Source organism: Sarcophilus harrisii, chromosome 6, assembly GCF_902635505.1.
Source record: "Sarcophilus harrisii chromosome 6, mSarHar1.11, whole genome shotgun sequence".
In the NCBI taxonomy this organism is placed as follows: domain Eukaryota; kingdom Metazoa; phylum Chordata; class Mammalia; order Dasyuromorphia; family Dasyuridae; genus Sarcophilus; species Sarcophilus harrisii.
The window spans coordinates 80,219,501-80,237,867 of record NC_045431.1 but is presented as its reverse complement, the minus strand read 5'-3'; the positions used below and the strand labels follow the sequence as shown (position 1 = coordinate 80,237,867).

At 39.0% G+C, this 18,367-nt stretch overlaps 2 protein-coding genes across 3 annotated transcripts in view; both read right to left on the bottom strand.

Annotated features, from left to right (window-relative positions):
• Positions 1 to 993: 993 nt before the first annotated feature.
• Positions 994 to 5,879, bottom strand: LRAT (lecithin retinol acyltransferase). 2 transcript variants are annotated; one of them, XM_012552154.3, is made up of 3 exons: positions 5,792 to 5,879; positions 4,946 to 5,537; positions 994 to 1,160 (listed from the first exon to the last, which is right to left on the bottom strand). In XM_012552154.3, the coding sequence occupies exons 2-3, from the start codon at positions 5,534 to 5,536 to the stop codon at positions 1,008 to 1,010; spliced, it is 744 nt and encodes a 247-aa protein (XP_012407608.1). In that variant the 5' UTR covers position 5,537; positions 5,792 to 5,879; the 3' UTR covers positions 994 to 1,007. The 2 variants fall into 2 exon arrangements, with proteins under 2 accessions (XP_012407608.1, XP_003773174.1); XM_003773126.4 differs by lacking the exon at positions 5,792 to 5,879 and having other exon boundaries at positions 4,946 to 5,554.
• An 8,903-nt stretch (positions 5,880 to 14,782) lies between these two features.
• The window catches only part of LOC100932208, a 131,358-nt gene continuing 127,773 nt past the window's right edge, over positions 14,783 to 18,367 (bottom strand). Inside the window, exon 20 of the mRNA XM_023505918.2 lies at positions 14,783 to 16,801. Within this exon, the coding sequence (XP_023361686.1) occupies positions 16,727 to 16,801 (75 nt within the window). The 3' untranslated portion in view covers positions 14,783 to 16,726. The remainder of the gene's footprint in view (positions 16,802 to 18,367) is intronic.

The window sequence follows — 18,367 nt, the reverse complement described above, 5'->3', positions numbered from 1 at the left end:
AGGGGACATACTATAAATGCTTTTGCTCACTAACCAAGTACAGTGGACTCAAATCTTCATGACTTCAAATCTAGCCTGAGATAGTTACTAGCTGTGTGACCCCAGGCAAACCATGTAACCTACTCATCTGTAAAATAAGGCAGAGAAGGAAATGGCAAACCTCTCCAGTATCTTCGCCAAGAAAAATCCAAATGGGGTACTACACCACTGAAAACCCTCAACAATAGGACTTGTCCAGGTTAACCAAAAAGATTCAAGAAACAGGATCTCCATAAACGTTAAATAAAGGTATGCTGGTGTCATTCCACAAATTTGTTCCCATCTTGGTCCTATTACAAAGATGAATAAAGCAACATTCTGAAGGTTCCTCTTCCCTCTGATACACTGGCACACTTTATTTAAAGGCCTCCTTACCAAAGTACTTCAAACTTACATCCTCTCAAATGATTTCAATTGACTGCAGGGGCACTTAACAGAAAAGAAAACATAATGAAGAACATATGGACATTTCCTTCTGAATCAGGGGAATGGTTTTTAGTTTATTATCCTGTCCCATTCATATAACCTGCATTGAACTTAAAAACAGCAATGAGAGTAACAGTTTGTATTAGACATCAGAACCTTTTTAACCCTCAAATATGGGCCTGACATAAAAGAGCAGTAATTACAAGAGCCCAAAAAAAAAAAAAAATTACCAGTCTTCTGTGGTATTGTGTCTTATCTTGGTAGGAAAGTGGAGCTTTACAACAGTACTTGGTCACAAGATGCTATGTTTCCAAGGTTTGGAAGGTGCTTTACAAAACTTAGCTGCCTGAAAATGATTCAGAAAGCCAGCCTGGCTCTTTGGCTTTACACAGTAAGCACTTTGTGTGACTCTTAATCACATCTTTATCCAGAACACAATGTTACAGGTCACATTTTTTTCTTTACACAATGCTTATACTGATTTGTGCTCTATAAATATATCATAGATTTAGAATACACACACTGACACAGGATTGGTAAGTTTAGCCAGCCATCCATAAGCAGAATGGAATAAAAATGGCAGGAAGGGTGGTGTGAGGTGCCAAGCCTAGACAGACTATCGATGCCAATCCCAGGAGAGCTGAAGCAAGGACACTTCTCTGGTCCCGGATTATTATCTTCACGTTCTCACAAAACTGAAAAATAAAAATTAAAAAAACTTTAAAGAAGTTTCTTCTTAAAGGCATTAGGAATATAATGTTAAGCAAATTCTAAAATTGTTTTCCAGGTACTCATTTCCTGTTTATCCAATGACACCCACCAATTTGGGGAAAGATTTGAGATTTTAAAGCTAAATTTTAAGCTCTGTAAGTCATATCAATTAAATTCGAGAAAATTTATTAAGGGCCTACTAAACATGCTTTTATGTATTCTGCCAAGGCTATAAAAACAAAAATGAAAACAGTTCCTGTGCTCAGTGAGTCTTGCATGATATTAATGATCCTTAAATTCTACTTTTAAGTTAATGCAAACTCAACATAATCAGGAATGTGTATAGGGAAAACAACCAATATTTTGCATATTAAACACAGGACAGCGTCTATTCATTTTTCAGAAACCAGGTACTGAGCTGAAAGGAATCTTAAAGTGATCTCACAATTTACCCTACTTCATTTTATAGATGAATTATTGAATAAATATGTGGAAGAATATACCCTAAAACAGAAAGAAAATAGATTCAGAAATGTTATATGTTAAATAACTCAAGATGGACTATTTTACAAACATGAAAAAAATACTAAAAAATAATGTCCAAAACCAGTTTTGAGGAAGTATTTCTCCTGAATTTTTGTGACTTTACAAACTTAGTTCTAAGTTAATGGATTCATTTTGAAACTCTTATTATTTACAGAAAATAATTTGTTTAGAGACTTATGAAGCCAAAATAACTTAAAAATGCTATGATACTTTAAAAGTACATCATTTTAGAACTTCTACTAGCAATATGTCAGGCTGCAAGTATAGTGGATAAAGACCATCTTGGAAGTGAGGCTGACTTGATTTTCAAGTCCTTACTCTAATGTAGGAGAACTTAAGCTTTTTTGTTTGTTTGTTTTGAGACAAATTTGACAGTCTGGAGAATTCTACACATGACGTACCCTTCTAAAAACAATACTGTTAATTGCACTAAATACACAGGCCTACAAAAGAAACCAAAAGACAGAAGTAACAGTTATCAAATTAATTTTTTTCAAAATTCATAGATCCCATTTCAAGAATCCCTTGAGTCTTTCACATGTTACCTGAATTTCCTCCACCTCCCCCTAGGGCAAATCCCTCATTTAATCTTTCTCAGGTCTAACTTTCTAACACATAAGCTGTATAACGGTTCCCAGTAACAACGAAATCACAGGCTTGGACTCCCAGCACTCCTCTCTACCCCAGTTGAAAATTCAAGTAATAATGTATAGATCAAAACCTTTCCATTGGATGTGGATATAACATATTAAAATTTAAAGCAATTTTTAAAACCCTCTAGTTTGTTCTTTTTAAAAGGTCAGTTTTGGAACTAAAGTGGAAGCATGGGGTAGGCTGAAAAAACAGGAGTGACTATTTTTCTGAAGAGAAAGCCCAGCCTTCCTCTGGATCATGACCTTCTTTTCAAAGAACTGCACAATGGGATAAAACCACCCTTAGAATTATAAAATTTGGGATGAATATTTCAAAAACTCAAAAACAAAACAACCCAGCCATCTAAGGAGCCAAAATCTTTTTGTTATTTTATCTACAGAAGAGGTATTAAGCAGCTAAAAGCAATTAAGACACTTCCTAGTCTGCCAGCGTTTAATAATGAAAAGCTATTGATTATCATGGGAGAGAGATAGTATACAGAGGCACAGAAAAGAGGAGGAGGAGAATGAGAGAGAGATTTGCCCATTTGTTCTATAGTATACTGCTAGACCAGCTGGTGTATAGAGAAATAAGGTTTTGAATCGCCTCCCTCTTACCCCCCCTCCCCCCAACAAACATACTCCTGTGGAAAATAATTTAACTTCTGAGGATGACAATCAGCCTCTCTTAATTTTTAAGATAGGGAATACATAATAGTAGTAAATCACCTCATAGGTGATGAAGAATCAGACCTTGCTTTGCAAATTTCAAATGCCTAATAAATGTCAGCTCATCTTCATGTTCCTAAAATGACTTTTCTATCAAAATACTTCTTGGGGGAAAATAAAGTTCACAACTATCAGACATAGAGCTAGCTCTAGTAGCACTAAACCTCACCACCTAATATAATTCAAAGTCTGTGAAGGCTGTTCTAACTAGAGTACTCATGTGTGTTCCAATAAAGAGTAACTCCTAATTACCAGACAGAAATACTGTTCTCTCTTTGAGGAATGATTTATATGCTTGGTTCCTAAATAAATTTGACGTGTTTCCTTTTATACACTTTTGGAGCCAAGACTGCTAAGTGTGGTGAAATTCACTTATAACTAAGCCTAGACTTTGGTGAGGTTGTGACTTCATTTCATTGCACACAATGCAGTACTGTACCTTCATTTTATTTGGAAAAATATGCCAGATCCTTTCCATATTCAGTCTAAAAAAAGCTAATAAAAGCCAAAAATAAAAAAAAAAAGTTTTGTATTCCTTTGGCTTAGTGGTTGACTACTTTTTAAGGGAGTCAATACAATTTGCCATAAAACAACTATTAAGTCACTGTTTTATTAGTATCTGGGCTCAACTTCTAAGGGACTGGGCAAAAACACTATTCTGTTACCATAAGAAATGCTCTCCAAGAAAAAAAGAGTAAATTTTTAAAAATTCAAAAATCCAGAATAAATAATCCTATACTCTGAGTTCAGATTTGTTTTTCTTCAACCCGATTGACATTTTAAACCATGTGCAAAAAGGATGATACTCATTTAGCATTTCTGGATATGCAAAATATAATCCATTATTTAAACCAAGGATTATTCCTTTTCAGCAATCCATATTATAGTGTTAAGTAGCCCTGCCATTCCCAAGGCTGCTTTCTCTTGCGATCTAAAAATTTCCTCAGGTTTATTTCAGGGTTAGAATTTTAATCAGTTTCAAAAAAGAAAAAAAGTATCTTAAAGATCACATCCTCAATTTTTAGCTTCAAGGCTATACTGAAATTCCATAAGTTCATATTATATGGTCTTCATTTTCCAGGAGGTACTTAAGCTCTCCAGTCTGCATCAAAGTGCCTGCCTGACATTGTCAAATCACTCTTGGAATATTCAAAGTTAGCTCCTAGTTAAAGGGCCTTAAGAAATGTACAATAGGAATAAATAGTTTGGTTGATTGATACCCATTAAACAACCACTCCCAAACTTTTGTCTAGAGTTTGATTGACCCTGTTATAAAAAAAAATCAAGAGTTGGGGAGCGGTTTGACAAGCTTTAGACTATGACAAGGACATCAGGGAAGCTTGCTGGAGCAGGAAACTCGATTCCTCCATCCAAAGAGCAAATTTTAAAGAGTACAGTTGTTGTTTTTTTTTTTTTTTTTTAACCATAACATATAAACTAGGACTTCCTTCTTTTTCTAGTCTTGCTTCCTGGAAAAGGTGCAATCACAGGATGACAAAATTCTCGTGGCCCTAAAAGTCACATTGCTCGTGTGCCATTAAAAACTGTGATTAGGTGGACATCCAACTGACTTAGTGAAACTAATAAAGGCACCTAACCTGGAGCAGGAGGTAGAACCTTCAGTTAGCATCAAATGGTTTCGTTATTTTTTTGAAGGGTTTATCTCGTGTCTACCCTTTCTAAAGAGCAATGAGAATGTTGGGAAGGCTGACAAACTTTGGAGTTTGGGAACTTTTGCTATTGTTTTTTTTTGGGGGGGGTTGTGAGTGCTTATTTTTAAGGGATTCTGTTGAAGAGAAGCCGAGGGGAGTCGGGTTTCTCTACGTGTCCCCTCTTTTCACAGTTGGTTTAGCTGCCTTTACCTTGTCTGCCTGGGGGCTGACTGGGGCACCGTATCTACAGTAGGTCACAAAGTGCTCGCAGTTGTTCCACAGGAGGCTATAGGAGGTCATGCCCAGCAGCTTCTCTGCCCGGCGTGCCACCTCCTCGTTGACCAGCGCCTTCTTCTGCAGCGACTCATCCAGGTGGTTAGCCAGAACGTTAGCGCCGTAGGCGAAGTCCTCCACCGTGTCCACCCGGATGCTGGCGACCTTGCCGATGACTCCCAAGATCAGCCTCTTATTGGACACCACCCTCTGGATCAGCAGCTTGTCGTCGGTCAGCGCTAGCAGGATGTCGGGCATCAGGTGGGCGACTTGGTTGTCCCCCAGATAGATGCCGTAGTGGGTGAGATGAGTCCGGGGCACCTCCAGCACGTCACCGCGGAGGAAGGAACCGGTGTCGTAGAAGCTCCCTTTGCCCTGCGGCTGCTGCGAAGTCGAAGGCTGCTGCGGCTGTGGTGGCGGCGACTGCTCTTCCCCCGGGGCCGCGATCCAGCTGAACAGTTTGAAGTTGGAGAGGAGCAGCAGCTTTTCCAGGAGCAGGGACACCACCTCCAGCATCGGGTTCTTCATCCTGTAGCCGGGAGAGAGACAGAGCTGGGAAGGGAGCGCGCGCTCGGAGCTGGGAGCTCGCCGGCAGAGCCGGGGCGCTGCGCCCGGTCACCTGCGGGCTGCGAGCTTCCCGGCCGGCTTCCTCCCGGCGGGAGAGGGCGGCTTAGCGGACAGCGGCCGCAGGCGAGAGGCAGCAGCGGGAGAGAAGCGAAGGGCGAGAGCCAAGGCAAGGGAGCGTGAACGGGAGGACGAGGACGAGGAGGAGGAGGAGCGCACCTGGAAGGTGAGGCCGTCCCGCGGCGGGCCCCGCGCTGATTGGCGCTGCCTTCGGTCTTCCCTCTTTATCACAGCCCGAAGGGCGGGGCTCGAAGGCCGTCACAATGCGAAAAGTGCGCCCTGATTGGGTGAAAGGAGACCGCGTGGTGCGCAGCGGGCGAGGGTGGGGGGGTCCTCACTTTTCAGTCGGGGATGCCGCGTTCTCTCCGGGATGGCTTGCATCTCTTAGTAAGGAGGCTACCTTCGTCAGCTTTGTGGGACCTTCTGGTCCCACTGTCCAATATATATGCAATGACCTCCTACACGGAATATGGGGAGGGGAGGGGGTTGTCGCGAACTGAGAACCGAAGCGCCGCGTGAGTGCATTTAGAGGCGGAACACGGGGTTAGATATCCCGCGTCTCTGCTTGCTTACTTGGGTAACTTTAGACAGATCACTACGCCTCTTAGTTCTGTGCTGATACCCTCTAGTTGCAATGTTTTAGTAACTAACCTCTGTGCCCTTTTCAGTTTCTGTGCTTTAGTAACTGACGTCTTCTGCTGGGGAAGGTCTCCTAGGGGACAGATTTCTGAAGCTAGGGAAAGCCTGTTACATAGTATTCTTTTTCAGGTTATTGAGTAATGTTGACGAAACCCTTTCCTCCAACAACACCCCATTCACCCCAGCAGCTTAAGAAAAAGGGGCAAGCAAACGGGAGCCCTTAAATAAAATACACTTTAAATTTTGTTAAGCAAAATGTTAAGGTTGCATGGCACTCAGATTGCTGCAGTTCGTAAAACCTAGAGATAAAGGGAAACCCAGAAAGGTCATTCAAATCATTTGGTTTTACAGGTAGGGAAACTGAGGGTTATTAAAGAAAAGTGACGATGTCCAAGGATGCATAGGTAACATTACACGATACGAGAGTTGAATTCCCCAAGTTCGGAGTTCTGCTCATTGCACTAGCTTGCCTCTAGTTTCTATAACTTCCCCTGTAATATCAGATAAGCACAAAAACAATATAAGTGCATTCATTCCTTTCCAGACCCATAAGCACGTTTAGCAGACATGATTGTGTTGACGTGTATTGAAATCAGAAAGTTTACTCTTGCTCGCGCACGCATACACACACACCCATACAACAACAACAACCCCCCCCCCCCCCCCCCCCCCGCCATCCCCACATCTTTATTGTATTGACTATTCTAGTTGTGGATTAGTTACCCAATATTTTCAAATTGACACTTCCATTCCCTAAACTTAGTACTGCCTTCCGAGAACCGTTACATTTATTGTTCCAGGCTCTAGGGTGCCCGGCAAACGACCACAGTTGTTTCTCTACGCTTTGGGAGTTTTTCCTTTTAAAAAAGCTACAGTTTAAAGGTGCAAAGGGAAGGCAGTAAAGGTTTATTGGACCTCACCGGGGAGGAAAGTGCACCGGGGCGGAAACGAGCACTCAGACATTGGATTTCTTTTCAGAGTACATCTGCACCTAAATGGGTCGATATGCGGGCCCTCGGGAAAACAGGTAGCTGGAGGTGAATTAGGAAAGGAAGCTTGCACTGGGAATAATGGTTTTACCACAATCCACCAGTCTGGGAGTTCCTGGAGCCGACTGCCACCTCCAAACTCTTAGAACAGAGTTACATGCTAATCCATTATGTAAATGTATCAATCCCGGGGACAAAGCTCACAATGGAAAGCTTCAGACAGGTCAACAAAGCCGCCCAGTCTGAGGCTAATAAGTTTCAGCCACAGAGCAAATTCCCGGCTCCCCAGGGGGAGGGAGGGTTTGCTGGGGGGATGATGGATGGGGGGACATTCATCTTACCTGGAAGATGAAGAGGTCCATGGAGATCAGGAGCGGAGGGGGCCGGGGTCCCTATTATCCTTCGAAGCCGGAGGGTTTTTTGTTTGTTTTTGGTTTTGTTTTGTTTTTTTCCTCCCAGTCCCCTGTCTGCCAGGAGCGCGCCCTGTCCTTGTCACCCCTACTTGCCAGTTACTTTTGTTCATCTTAAAGACGCGTCATAGTCACATTAGCGCTTCATCCAGCAAAAAAGGAAAATTCCGTTTCCCAGTAAAAGCGAACTGAAGGGAGAGGGGGGGAAGAGGCGGGGTAGGATGGGGGTAGGCATATTTTGTCTTTTCCCACAGTCTTACCCCAATTCTGAAGCAAGTGGGGCCGCAGAATTAACCTATTAAAATAAACATCCTCCCAATTCACTTGGGTTGCCGACAAACGGGAAAATGTTGTCACATATTTCCGTGTGTCCAAATCAGGGAACCACAAAAAGGGAATCCCAAAAAGGTCCCTGGAGAGTGAAACTCTATAGATCGATAGACGGACAATTGGCATTGATTCTGGTTTCTGCAGGCCGATGGAAATGCACAGGACATATTCATCATCAATCTTGGGAATCAAGACTTTGAAAAGTGAATGGAAAATGCAGAAAGATGTTTCACAGCTCCTTTAAGAATCATGTTTTAGAATTATGTCTTACTTTCCTTCCCTAGTTCTCCCCATGTATACATATATGCCTGTGCTAGGATGAATAATCCAAGATGATATATATTCCATGAACATTAATTGTCTTCCAAGGAATAAATATGGCCTTTGTTGTTTGTTGGTTTTTTTTTTTTTTTTGAGTCTGAGTGCTCATATTCTTTCCTCTTAGCATCCTGCTAACTACTTGTTATTTCTAGACCAATCTCAGAATAACGATCATTTTTTTCTTTTTTAAAGGGTCTGAGCGTGAAGTGCCCATTTCTGAGCAAGATTAGGATTGTATTGCAGTTTCTAGATTCTTAAGAAAAAAAAAAACCTATAGAAATGGACTTTTCTTTACTTGGAATGAAGTTAAAGGAAGAAAGAGGGTGGAGGGAGGGTCTTCCTTGAAGATCTAGATCTTACTATTTGGGGACTATTACCAGTCCCAAGTCCCAAGTATGTTGTGTTTTGCTTTTTCTAAAGACCTTGATAGAAAAATCCATATTCTGAGTAAGCAACGTCTTTTTTGAGTTAAATTCCCAAACTTTAATCTTGTATTCTGAAAACAAAGTTGTTCCATTCATCCTTGGCACTTGGTTCTTCAGCTGTACTCCGACAAAGGATTAGGAATCAGACAAACTTAAGGTGCAGCAGAATATTTTTTCTTGTCTACTCTCCCCCTTGTTTTCTGTTGCCCTGATCAATGCTGTAAAGTAGTTTGGCGATTAGCAAAATTAGATCTAGTTTGCAACGTATTTCACTTAAATTGTAGGATAGGCAAACTTTTGCTACTGAAGCTGAATCCCAGTCTCCTCTCCAACAATTGCAAATTTAATGCTCTCCTTAATTACTTTTCGAAGTGCTATTTCAATTTACTGAGAAATATTTTAGAGGTTTTTGTAGTGATTTGGGGTGATTTTTCATTTGCACGTTCACAGACTAATAGAAAAATGTGCCCATCTACCTGTTTTTTTGTTTTAGTTATTCATTTTTAGAGGAACACGATGGGTAATTTATATCCGGAGGAAAAGATAATGGAAATCTAAATTAAATCAGAAAGCAGGTGCTTATACTGTATCGGAATGAGAGTATTTATTTCAAAATAGAATTCCACCTATATAAGTGATTCTTATGTAGAAGAAAAGAACCGCTAGATTCCCAGCTATAGGCAGGTGGGAGAACAAAAACCTAAAAGTTTCTGAGAATTAATAGGCCAGCAGCTAGAGTTCAAGAATGAAGGTCTAGCTCAGAGCTGATTGATGAATGGGATTGGCTGCAAAATGCCGGTATTTGCCCCAGGGTCCTAATACCTGCCCTTTATCTCTCTCCTACGGGGTTTAAGCGAAATCGCTGACTTGTTCATTTTATTTCACCAACCAGGTTTCATCACTGGGAAAACAGAAACCTATGTCAAGCGTTTAGTGGATGGTGTTTGGGACTGCCTGGGCTGAGCCATTCATAATCTTTTTAGAACTATATCTCCTCTAGTCTTTTGGACAAAATCTACAATTCTCAAATCACCCACGTGTTTCTAGATTATGGGATTTGGGAGGTGGGCAGGACCAGAGAAGAGCTGAAACATTTCCTCCCACTGGAGTGGGGGGGGGGGGAGATGCCCGTCTGGATCATGGCATCTGCGTGCCCCAGCTCCTGTTTGTCCTGCCTGCTGATTTTCCCACATCTCAGCGACTCCTTGGCTGTGGATGATATTAAGAAGACAATACCTCACTTCAGCACTTTCTTTTCAAGCTCCAAGCAAGCTGCCTATGTCTGACCCCTTCTCCAGAGGCTAGGACTGGTCCTTAATGGCAAAAAAGCCCAGGGGTTAATGATTCCCTCCTGAGTTAATCGGGATAAAGGGATATGCAAGTTTGGGGGTGGAGAGGAAGACCAGGAGGGCCAAGTATTTCACAGGAACACAGGGGTAATGGGAAATGTGGGAGGGTTTAGGTCAAAAGAGTCTTATTTGAAACCCAGTCCTGCTGCTTCCCACTTTTGCGAACTTGGTGGGCTCTGTTTTCCATAACTGTGAAAAGCTGAGGTGGGACTAAGTGGCCTAAACAGTCAGCCCTTAAAGGCGAGTATTACTGATCTAGAACTGGAAGGAATTTTAGCCAATAGGTGAGTTCTACTTGTTTCTCTTGCAAATGGAGGTTCAGATTAGGGAAGTGACTTGCTTATATTCACATAGATAGCAGAAATGAAATGCAGGCCCAGGGTGAATCCCAGCTGCATTCCCTTTTACTTGGAGGCCATAGATCAAGGCCCTGAAACTCTATATATCCACAATGCCTCCTGATTTGGCTTTTTAGATAGCATAGTCATATACCTCTGTGGTACTTTTTAACACCTTAAGAAATGCCACTTATATTCAAAAACAATCTTGAATAACAAACACTTTTTTTTTTAACTGAGGGAGAGGGAAGGTATTTTTTTATTTTTCTTTTGAAAAATCTAAAAATTAATTTTAGAAATGACAAAAATATTTAACTCAAAGTGATATGACATCCTAAATTATTTGATATGTTTTAAAATTAAAATATTTCCAAAGTTATAACATCAACAAAATTAGCATTAAAAGATATTAAGAAATTGTATTTTCAACTACAGAACAGAATTAGAGAACAATACTCTCATTAGAGATATTTTATTAAAATAGTTTTTAAAGTGGTTTCTAAACTCTATTTATTGTTATCAAGCCATAGTGAACACCTTTATTTAGAATTGAAAAATGCTTTTTCAGTTGGCAAATCAAAAGTGAAAATGTGGCTGCATATGAAGAAACCAACTCTATTTGCTTTTATTTTAGTTCCTTTCTACAAGGAATTTGCATAATCCACATCAGAATCCCATTCTCTCAAGGTATTCCTCACATAATAAATTTAATAAATGTTTGATGAATGAATTACCTCTTTGTTGCTTAGCTTTACCATTCAAGTCATCTTAGATATCCATTTATGCACACAAGGAATTGTGTATGGAAAAGATCCTCTTAATCAAATGGGCCAATTAAAATACTATCTTCTAAATTACAATAAATGATTTGGAGAAAATACTCAGGAATTTTTCAAGAAGTCACAGAGCTAGTTTATAAGTATCATGACCAAATATGTGTCAACTTCTGTATTCTTGGAATAAATCTGGCTTCCCCAGATCTTCTGTATAATTATGTCCTCAGCATCCCTAAGGAGCTCCACTGATCCTACAATTCTTTTATGGGCCTTCCAGAAGATCTCATTCTTGCAGAGACAGAAAAGACCAATCAATCCTGGAATCCCTCTGGAGATCTGCAGAGACTGACCTGCAAATTATTGGTCTCAGGGATCCAGTTCTAAATAATGAATGAGATGAAATGAGATTTTTCAAGACATTGGTGAAAATCGAGTAAGGCTTCTTCTACTTCAGAGTTGGAGTAGCCTGAAGGACTTTGAAGATTGAGTCAAGGGCATACTTGTCCCCTTCCTGCTGTCTTCCCATGACATCATCTTCTCCCTATTTCAGTCAAATATAAGCAACTATTGGTCAAGTTCAATTTCTTGGGTAGTTCCCGCATTTAGAAGATCCTCAGCCAATGAGGGTGAGGGTCAGTGGTGGGAGGGCGTATTTGAGTTAGGGATTAAAAGTGTTAACCCTGCCCCAGAAGGTGCTTCCTCCCTATGATCACCTGCTAGAGGGGTGGGACAGGCTTCTAGTGAGAATGTATAATGAACTTTGCTTTGCTTCTAGAGATCTCTACAGCTTTTTTTATTAAATGGTGACCCCTCACCATTTCTGAACCATATAATAAGCTACCTAGTATTCCCCCAAATAGCGAATTAATCTTATTAGAGATCTAAAATCCAAAAGATCCTTGGAACTGGGATTTTCCAGTTAGAATCCTCCTCTGTTGGCACAATTAGTAATAATAGCTGACATTCGGTAACTAAATTTTAAAGCGCTTTATATACCTTGTCTTGTTTGGACCTCATAACAATCCTATGAGAGATAGGCCATTATCATCATTTTACAGATGAGGAAACCGAGGCTCAGAGATTAGCAGACATGTCCTGGAGGTTCTGTGGCTAGTGAGTGTACAAGGAGGGAGTCCTAAATCAGGTCTTCCTGATTTCTGTAACAGGCAGGACCAGCTTTGAGGTAGAGTTTGGTCAAAACTGAACCAGATGAAGGAATGAATCAAGATCTATGGTGTTTTCTTTTTATTTTCTTTTCATTCACTTCTGGGTCAGTCAGAGCTCTGACACTGGGCAGTCGAGCCATACCAAAACAATTCACTTAGCATTTTAGTGTAAAAATTGTCATTTTAAGGATGGTTATGTTTTGTAATCCTGGGCTAGTTGCTTAATCTCTCAGCGCCCCATGTAACATAATTTGCAGAGCTTGTATCAATAAAGAGGGAGTTTTCTTCTTGGGAATTCTTCATACCAATCGACTGGTTCAAGAAAAAAAAAAATAATTTATTTTTGCTCCTGACTCCTAAAATATTTCTCCTTTACTACACTCCAGTCTTGTATATTTAATGATCTCTGGCACTTCATCCTGGATGCCTCATTGCCAAGTGACACAGGGCAAGGAAAACAAAACGCTTGCTTCTTTTTTTCATTAATTTTTCTCTCCTTCCTGTTACAGTTACCATTGAGATCTCAAGGATCCTAAAAGATGGCCAAGTGAAAGGCTTTGAGTCAGGGTTTTGATTTATTCAAAGCTTTTTATAGCTATATTATGAACACTCAATAACTATAGCCTTTTCTAAGGCTTAAGTAATGTTTACAAAAGTGTTTAGATCTGCAAATTAAAGATAATTTGAAATCCAAAATACTACCAGGTAAATTGGATCCTAGTTAATTTTATTTACTTTGCACTATACTCTTTTTAAACTGAGAACTATACACTGAGGGTCCGAAGTCTTTTTTGAGACCCTAATTTTGATTTCCCTGAAAGCTTGCAATTACTTCTTAGAACACTCTCCCTTTTCAATTCTACATGCTGACTTCTCTGGCCTCCTTAAAGTCTCAACCAAAACCCCTTTTCCTCCTGTCCCCTTCTCCCCCTCCCCCCCACGTTTGTTTGTTTTTTTTTTTTTTTTACAGGAAACTTTTCAATTCCAGGTGACAGCTTAGGAAGGCAAGCAAGAATGTCTAAAATCAAGGCAGACAATCATGTAGATCCCCTTTTTTGTTTCACAAAAGAAGAAAGTAAGGTGCACAAAGTTAGGTGATTTGCCTAGAGTCAAACAGCTAATAAATATATATAGTATTTTAAACCAGCACTTCCCAACTGCAGTCCTAGTATCCTGTCTGTGGAGCACTTGACACCAGGCCTGGCACACAATAAACACTACTTTCCTTTCCCCCAACCTACCACACTATACTTCCCTGAACAAGACAAAAATGGGCCTTCAGTCCCGTGGCTGCTGGGCATTTCTGTAAACTGTAAAGGATATCTAAGAGAGAGAGATAGGACTTGATAGCATCAACCAGTTTAATTGTTTGCTGAATTGCTTTGAGACTACTAATAGATCTTATCTTTGTTTAGAGATTCCTGCTATCTCCAAGCCAAGTTAGTGCAACCTTGTCCCATTGTCAGGAAGTCCAATGCAGCAGCAGTGGGGTGACTTGAAGGATCCCTATTCATTTTGAAGAATTCACTCAATACACCTGAAGAGATTAGTGGAGGCCCTCAGGAGTTAGTTCATTGTATCCACGAAGCAAAGGGCTTCTTCATGTATCCAATGAAATGAGTGCTGCCTCTACATGACAAAGGTTCTGACGATTTTATCTCTCTGTTGAGGGAACTCATTCAGTTGGTTCGGGTTTCTTAATGATCATTGGTACATAACAATCAAAACTAATCAAAGATCAAAGATGGAAAAATATATTATTCAAATGTGAAAGAAGTCTTTACTTTCACAAAAAGTTTCTTTATGTCATGAAGTCTCCCACTCCATGATACGATTTCTAAAACTTCAGTTTAGTAAAACAGTCCTGGAATCACATTTATTAGCTAAAGTGAGACCTATTTTAAGTATGCTGAGCTCAGGAGGACACTCAATAAAATTTGCTGCCAAACTAAAATGTCATCCAACTTTAAAATGAGCAATACTCATTTTGGGTTGGTAGGAATCCAAAATCGACTCACTAACATTTTAGAATAACAGCTGAATCTAGAGTTGTATCACCTTGTAGGACAAAGCATTTTGAGTGATCCTCTGAAGTTTTCACACTTGAAAAAATAGCATAGCATAGAAAACAGCTTAATTTCCATGTAATTTAAGCTCATTTTTATTTAAATGTTTTATGCATTGTTATGATGTAAAATAATTTCTTTTGCCTTAATATGCTCATATTTCTTCTTTTTAATTAGAAGACATGTATGTGTTCAAACAGATTAGATATAATGGTGTAGTATATTTATATTTTATTTAGGAGCAAATCAGAAGGGATATTAGAAATCCTGTGGGGAAACTGAAGCCCAGGGAGATTATGTGACTTGCTCAAAGTCACATAGGTAATAAAAGCCAGAACTCAAACCCTTTTCCAAAGTAATTTTTTTAATAAAGTAAAATTTGTAAGACCCATAGAAATTGATAAATTACTGTGTCAGTCTTTTTCCAGCTTTTTTCTTTCTCAACAATACATTTATGAATATGTCTATCTGCCGTAGCACAAATGTAAGTTTATGAGTAGTGGTTGGACAATTACAAAGTTAGTGGAAGTTCCCCAAACTCAAAGAACAATACCAGGGGATTGAATTCCCACTCCCTTGGAAGAAACACCACTTCCCAATGTGGAAGACCACTTCAACCCTAACTATCAAGGTGTCAGTTTTTCCCACTGTCCAGCACAGCTGATTCAGAGATGAATTCTCTGCCCTTCATTGGGACAAGACAGCCATGTAATTGAAAAGTAGTGTATTATGGAATATTGGCTTTTATTATAAAATTACAAGAAAACTGGCAGAATTGAGAATACCAGTCTACTCAGAAGTTTTGAGGTATGGTAGGTTTCACAAAGGACATTTGATCCAATGTCCCATTTATTATATCTGATGGTGTAGAAAGAGCCTGACCTGGGAGTTTGAATAACAGAATTTAGGACCTGGTCTTTCTACTAACTGGCTCTGAGAGTTTGGGCAAGTTATTATACTTCTGTACCTCAGTTTCCTCAAATCTAAAGTGATTCCTAAGATGCCCATCTGATCTGAATTCTCTTTATTTTATAAGGAATAAATGATAAAGCGGAAATTCTTACCCTGCCTATGCCATTGGCAATAAGGTTGTGAGTAAAGGAGTGAGCATTACTGATATGGAAATATCAGAGGGGTGTCAAGCTCAAAGAATTCATCCATGAACTTAAAGATGGAAAAATATATTGTTTTTAAGTAAAACAAAATAGTTTACAAATTTAGTACAGCACTATTCTGCAACAGTGTAGAATTTGGCCCAAGATAGGAAGCATCACCCTTTCAGATCCATTCATAAGATTTAAAGAGAGATATCAAGACCATCTGGTTCAAACTTCTTGTTTTAACAGTAAGGAAACTGAGGCCCATAGAGATTAAGTGATTTGCTTAAGATGAGATGGGGACAATTCATAGAAGAATCAAAATTTGAACCCATGTTCAGTGCTTAGCACAGTACCTGGCACACAGTAGGTGCTTAATGAATGTTTATTGATGATCTAATCTCTAATTTCTAAATCTAAATACAGTTTTCTTTCCATTATACCACAAAAGCTTTCTTCAAAGTAGCTAAATTGTTGGTTAAAAAAAGTCTTTGGGGATACAGAGTATGTCTCAACTATAAGGCATTCCTGTCAACCTAGGCAGTTTAATGGCAAGCATCTATTTTATATTAACATATTAACTGAGTGTACTTTTAAATTTCATATCTTCTGACTTACACGATATCATTTTGAATATTGGGATATCATAATTTTTTCCCCAAAGAACACACTGCTTTCAAATAGCACTTATTCTATGTAATAGAATTAAGGATTGCTTTTGATCCCAAATTTATACTCTGTACTCCCAATGTATGAGGACTTGTATCATTTATAAGTGGCAAAAAATCTGAAGAGGCACTAACAAAGAATAAAATATATTGCTCATAGATGAGCACTAAGCTGGGAAAGTATAAATGTGTGTATGTGTGTAAAGAATATTGTTTTTATCATCATTTAATGAGTATATTTTATAGAAAATACAGAAAAGTTCCATTAAATGCTAAGAAAACATAAATGATAGATTAAACCAACCTAAGTGATTGCTGCATAGAACGTGAACACTTTGGTGTCTTTTTCTCAAGATCACTTACCCTCTCCCTCCCACTGATGACTTCTTGCTGGTGATGTTGCTGTTGACTCACCCTGCTACTATTTATTTATGGTATTTACTCCTTTGGTTCTTTGTTTTAGTTTCAGTTTTATGTTTTCATTAGGAAATTTTCCCCAAAGTGGATGCACTTGTTTTGGTCATTCTACTAGGGATTTTAAATCAGGAACATTTTTAATCTGGAAGTCCAATAGCATTTGTCCAAGAGCTTTGCCCTGTTGAATAAATAAAAATCATTAAGCTTATTGCCTATTCCATCATAACTGCTTTGATTCAGTGTTACATAGATAGAGGTTTTGGGAAAGTAACTTCTATTTCAGCTGACTTCAGTGAATGAGATTTTATCAAATATTAAAACTATCAAAAATGCAATTAGGCACCCCATAATACAAAGCAACTCAAACAGCAGACCCAGAAGAAGAGAATTACAAAAAGGATAGTCTAAAATAGGTACATTTTGTTCAAGGAAAAGAAATAAAAGGCTTTGATGTGTAAATTGGGAGACAATTCATGAATGACAGAAATCATAAGTAGAGGGTAGAGTTGGAAATAAAAAAGATCAAGAGAAAAAAATCAGTGGAAAATTTCCAGACAGAAAATAAGGTCTATTGAAACTGGTACTCCAAGAACTCCCAATAAGTGGTCATCCAGTAAGCTTGGAAGACCTCCACTGACAGGGAACTCATTACTTAGCTCATTTTCCTTTTGGATAGCTCTAAACTTTCTCTTAGAGTGATTGAAATAAAATTTTTTTTTCTGTTGATAATTACCAAAGCTTCTTATCTCATCAAAGATGTCACGTTGCTTATTAACTTAGATTAAAAAAAAGAATAATTGAACAATGTTTGCTACTATGGTAATTCCATTTCACATTCCCATTCTTCAACCAATCCTCTGCATTCTAAAGTTATCTTAGCCCCAGGAGTCCTGCCCTAAATGCCTACAATGGACTGATTAGAAACAATCCACACTGTTATACTGAAGCCAAATTTATGTATTTCCAACTTAAGGTTATGATGATATAAATAAGGACATTTCTGTGTATACATAAAATATTAAGACTTAGATATGCCAAATCTAGCAAGAAGAAATAGAAAAGCACTAATAGTAATATCTATTATTTACATGGCAATTTGAGGTTTACAAAGTACTTTATAAATGTATCTCATTTGATCCTCTCAAAAAAACCATAGGAGGTAGGTGCTGCTATTATCCCCATTTTACAGATAAGGAAACTAAGGCAGACAAAGGCACACAGCTAGTGTGAGATCTGAATCAGATTCAGTAGAGGAAAATGTGGAAGCTGTAGGCTGTTACAAGTTCAAGATCTGAAGCAAATTCTAAGGAGGCATATTCTCCTGCTCGAGCTATTTTTTTTTTTAAACCTCAGGTTGCTGCTCCTACATGAATGTAGTACTTAATATATTCTCATAAGAATCTCATAGTATAGAAGGCTCTCAGTCTGTCCAGTCTGTTCCTAAACATGAAATCTACTTTACAATGACCCCAACAAGTATTCATTTTTCCTCTGCTTAAGAATATAAACTCCTTGATGACTAAAAACCATTACATTGAATTCCTAATCCCTATATCTATGCACACCTGCATTTTTTATTTCCTTCACAAGCTAATTGTACAATATTTCAGAGTCTGATTCTTTTTGTACAGCAAAATAACGTTTTGGTCATGTATACTTCTTGTGTATCTAAGTTATATTTTAATATATTTAACACCTACTGGTCATCCTGCCATCTAGGGGAGGGGGGGGGGGGGTTAAGAGG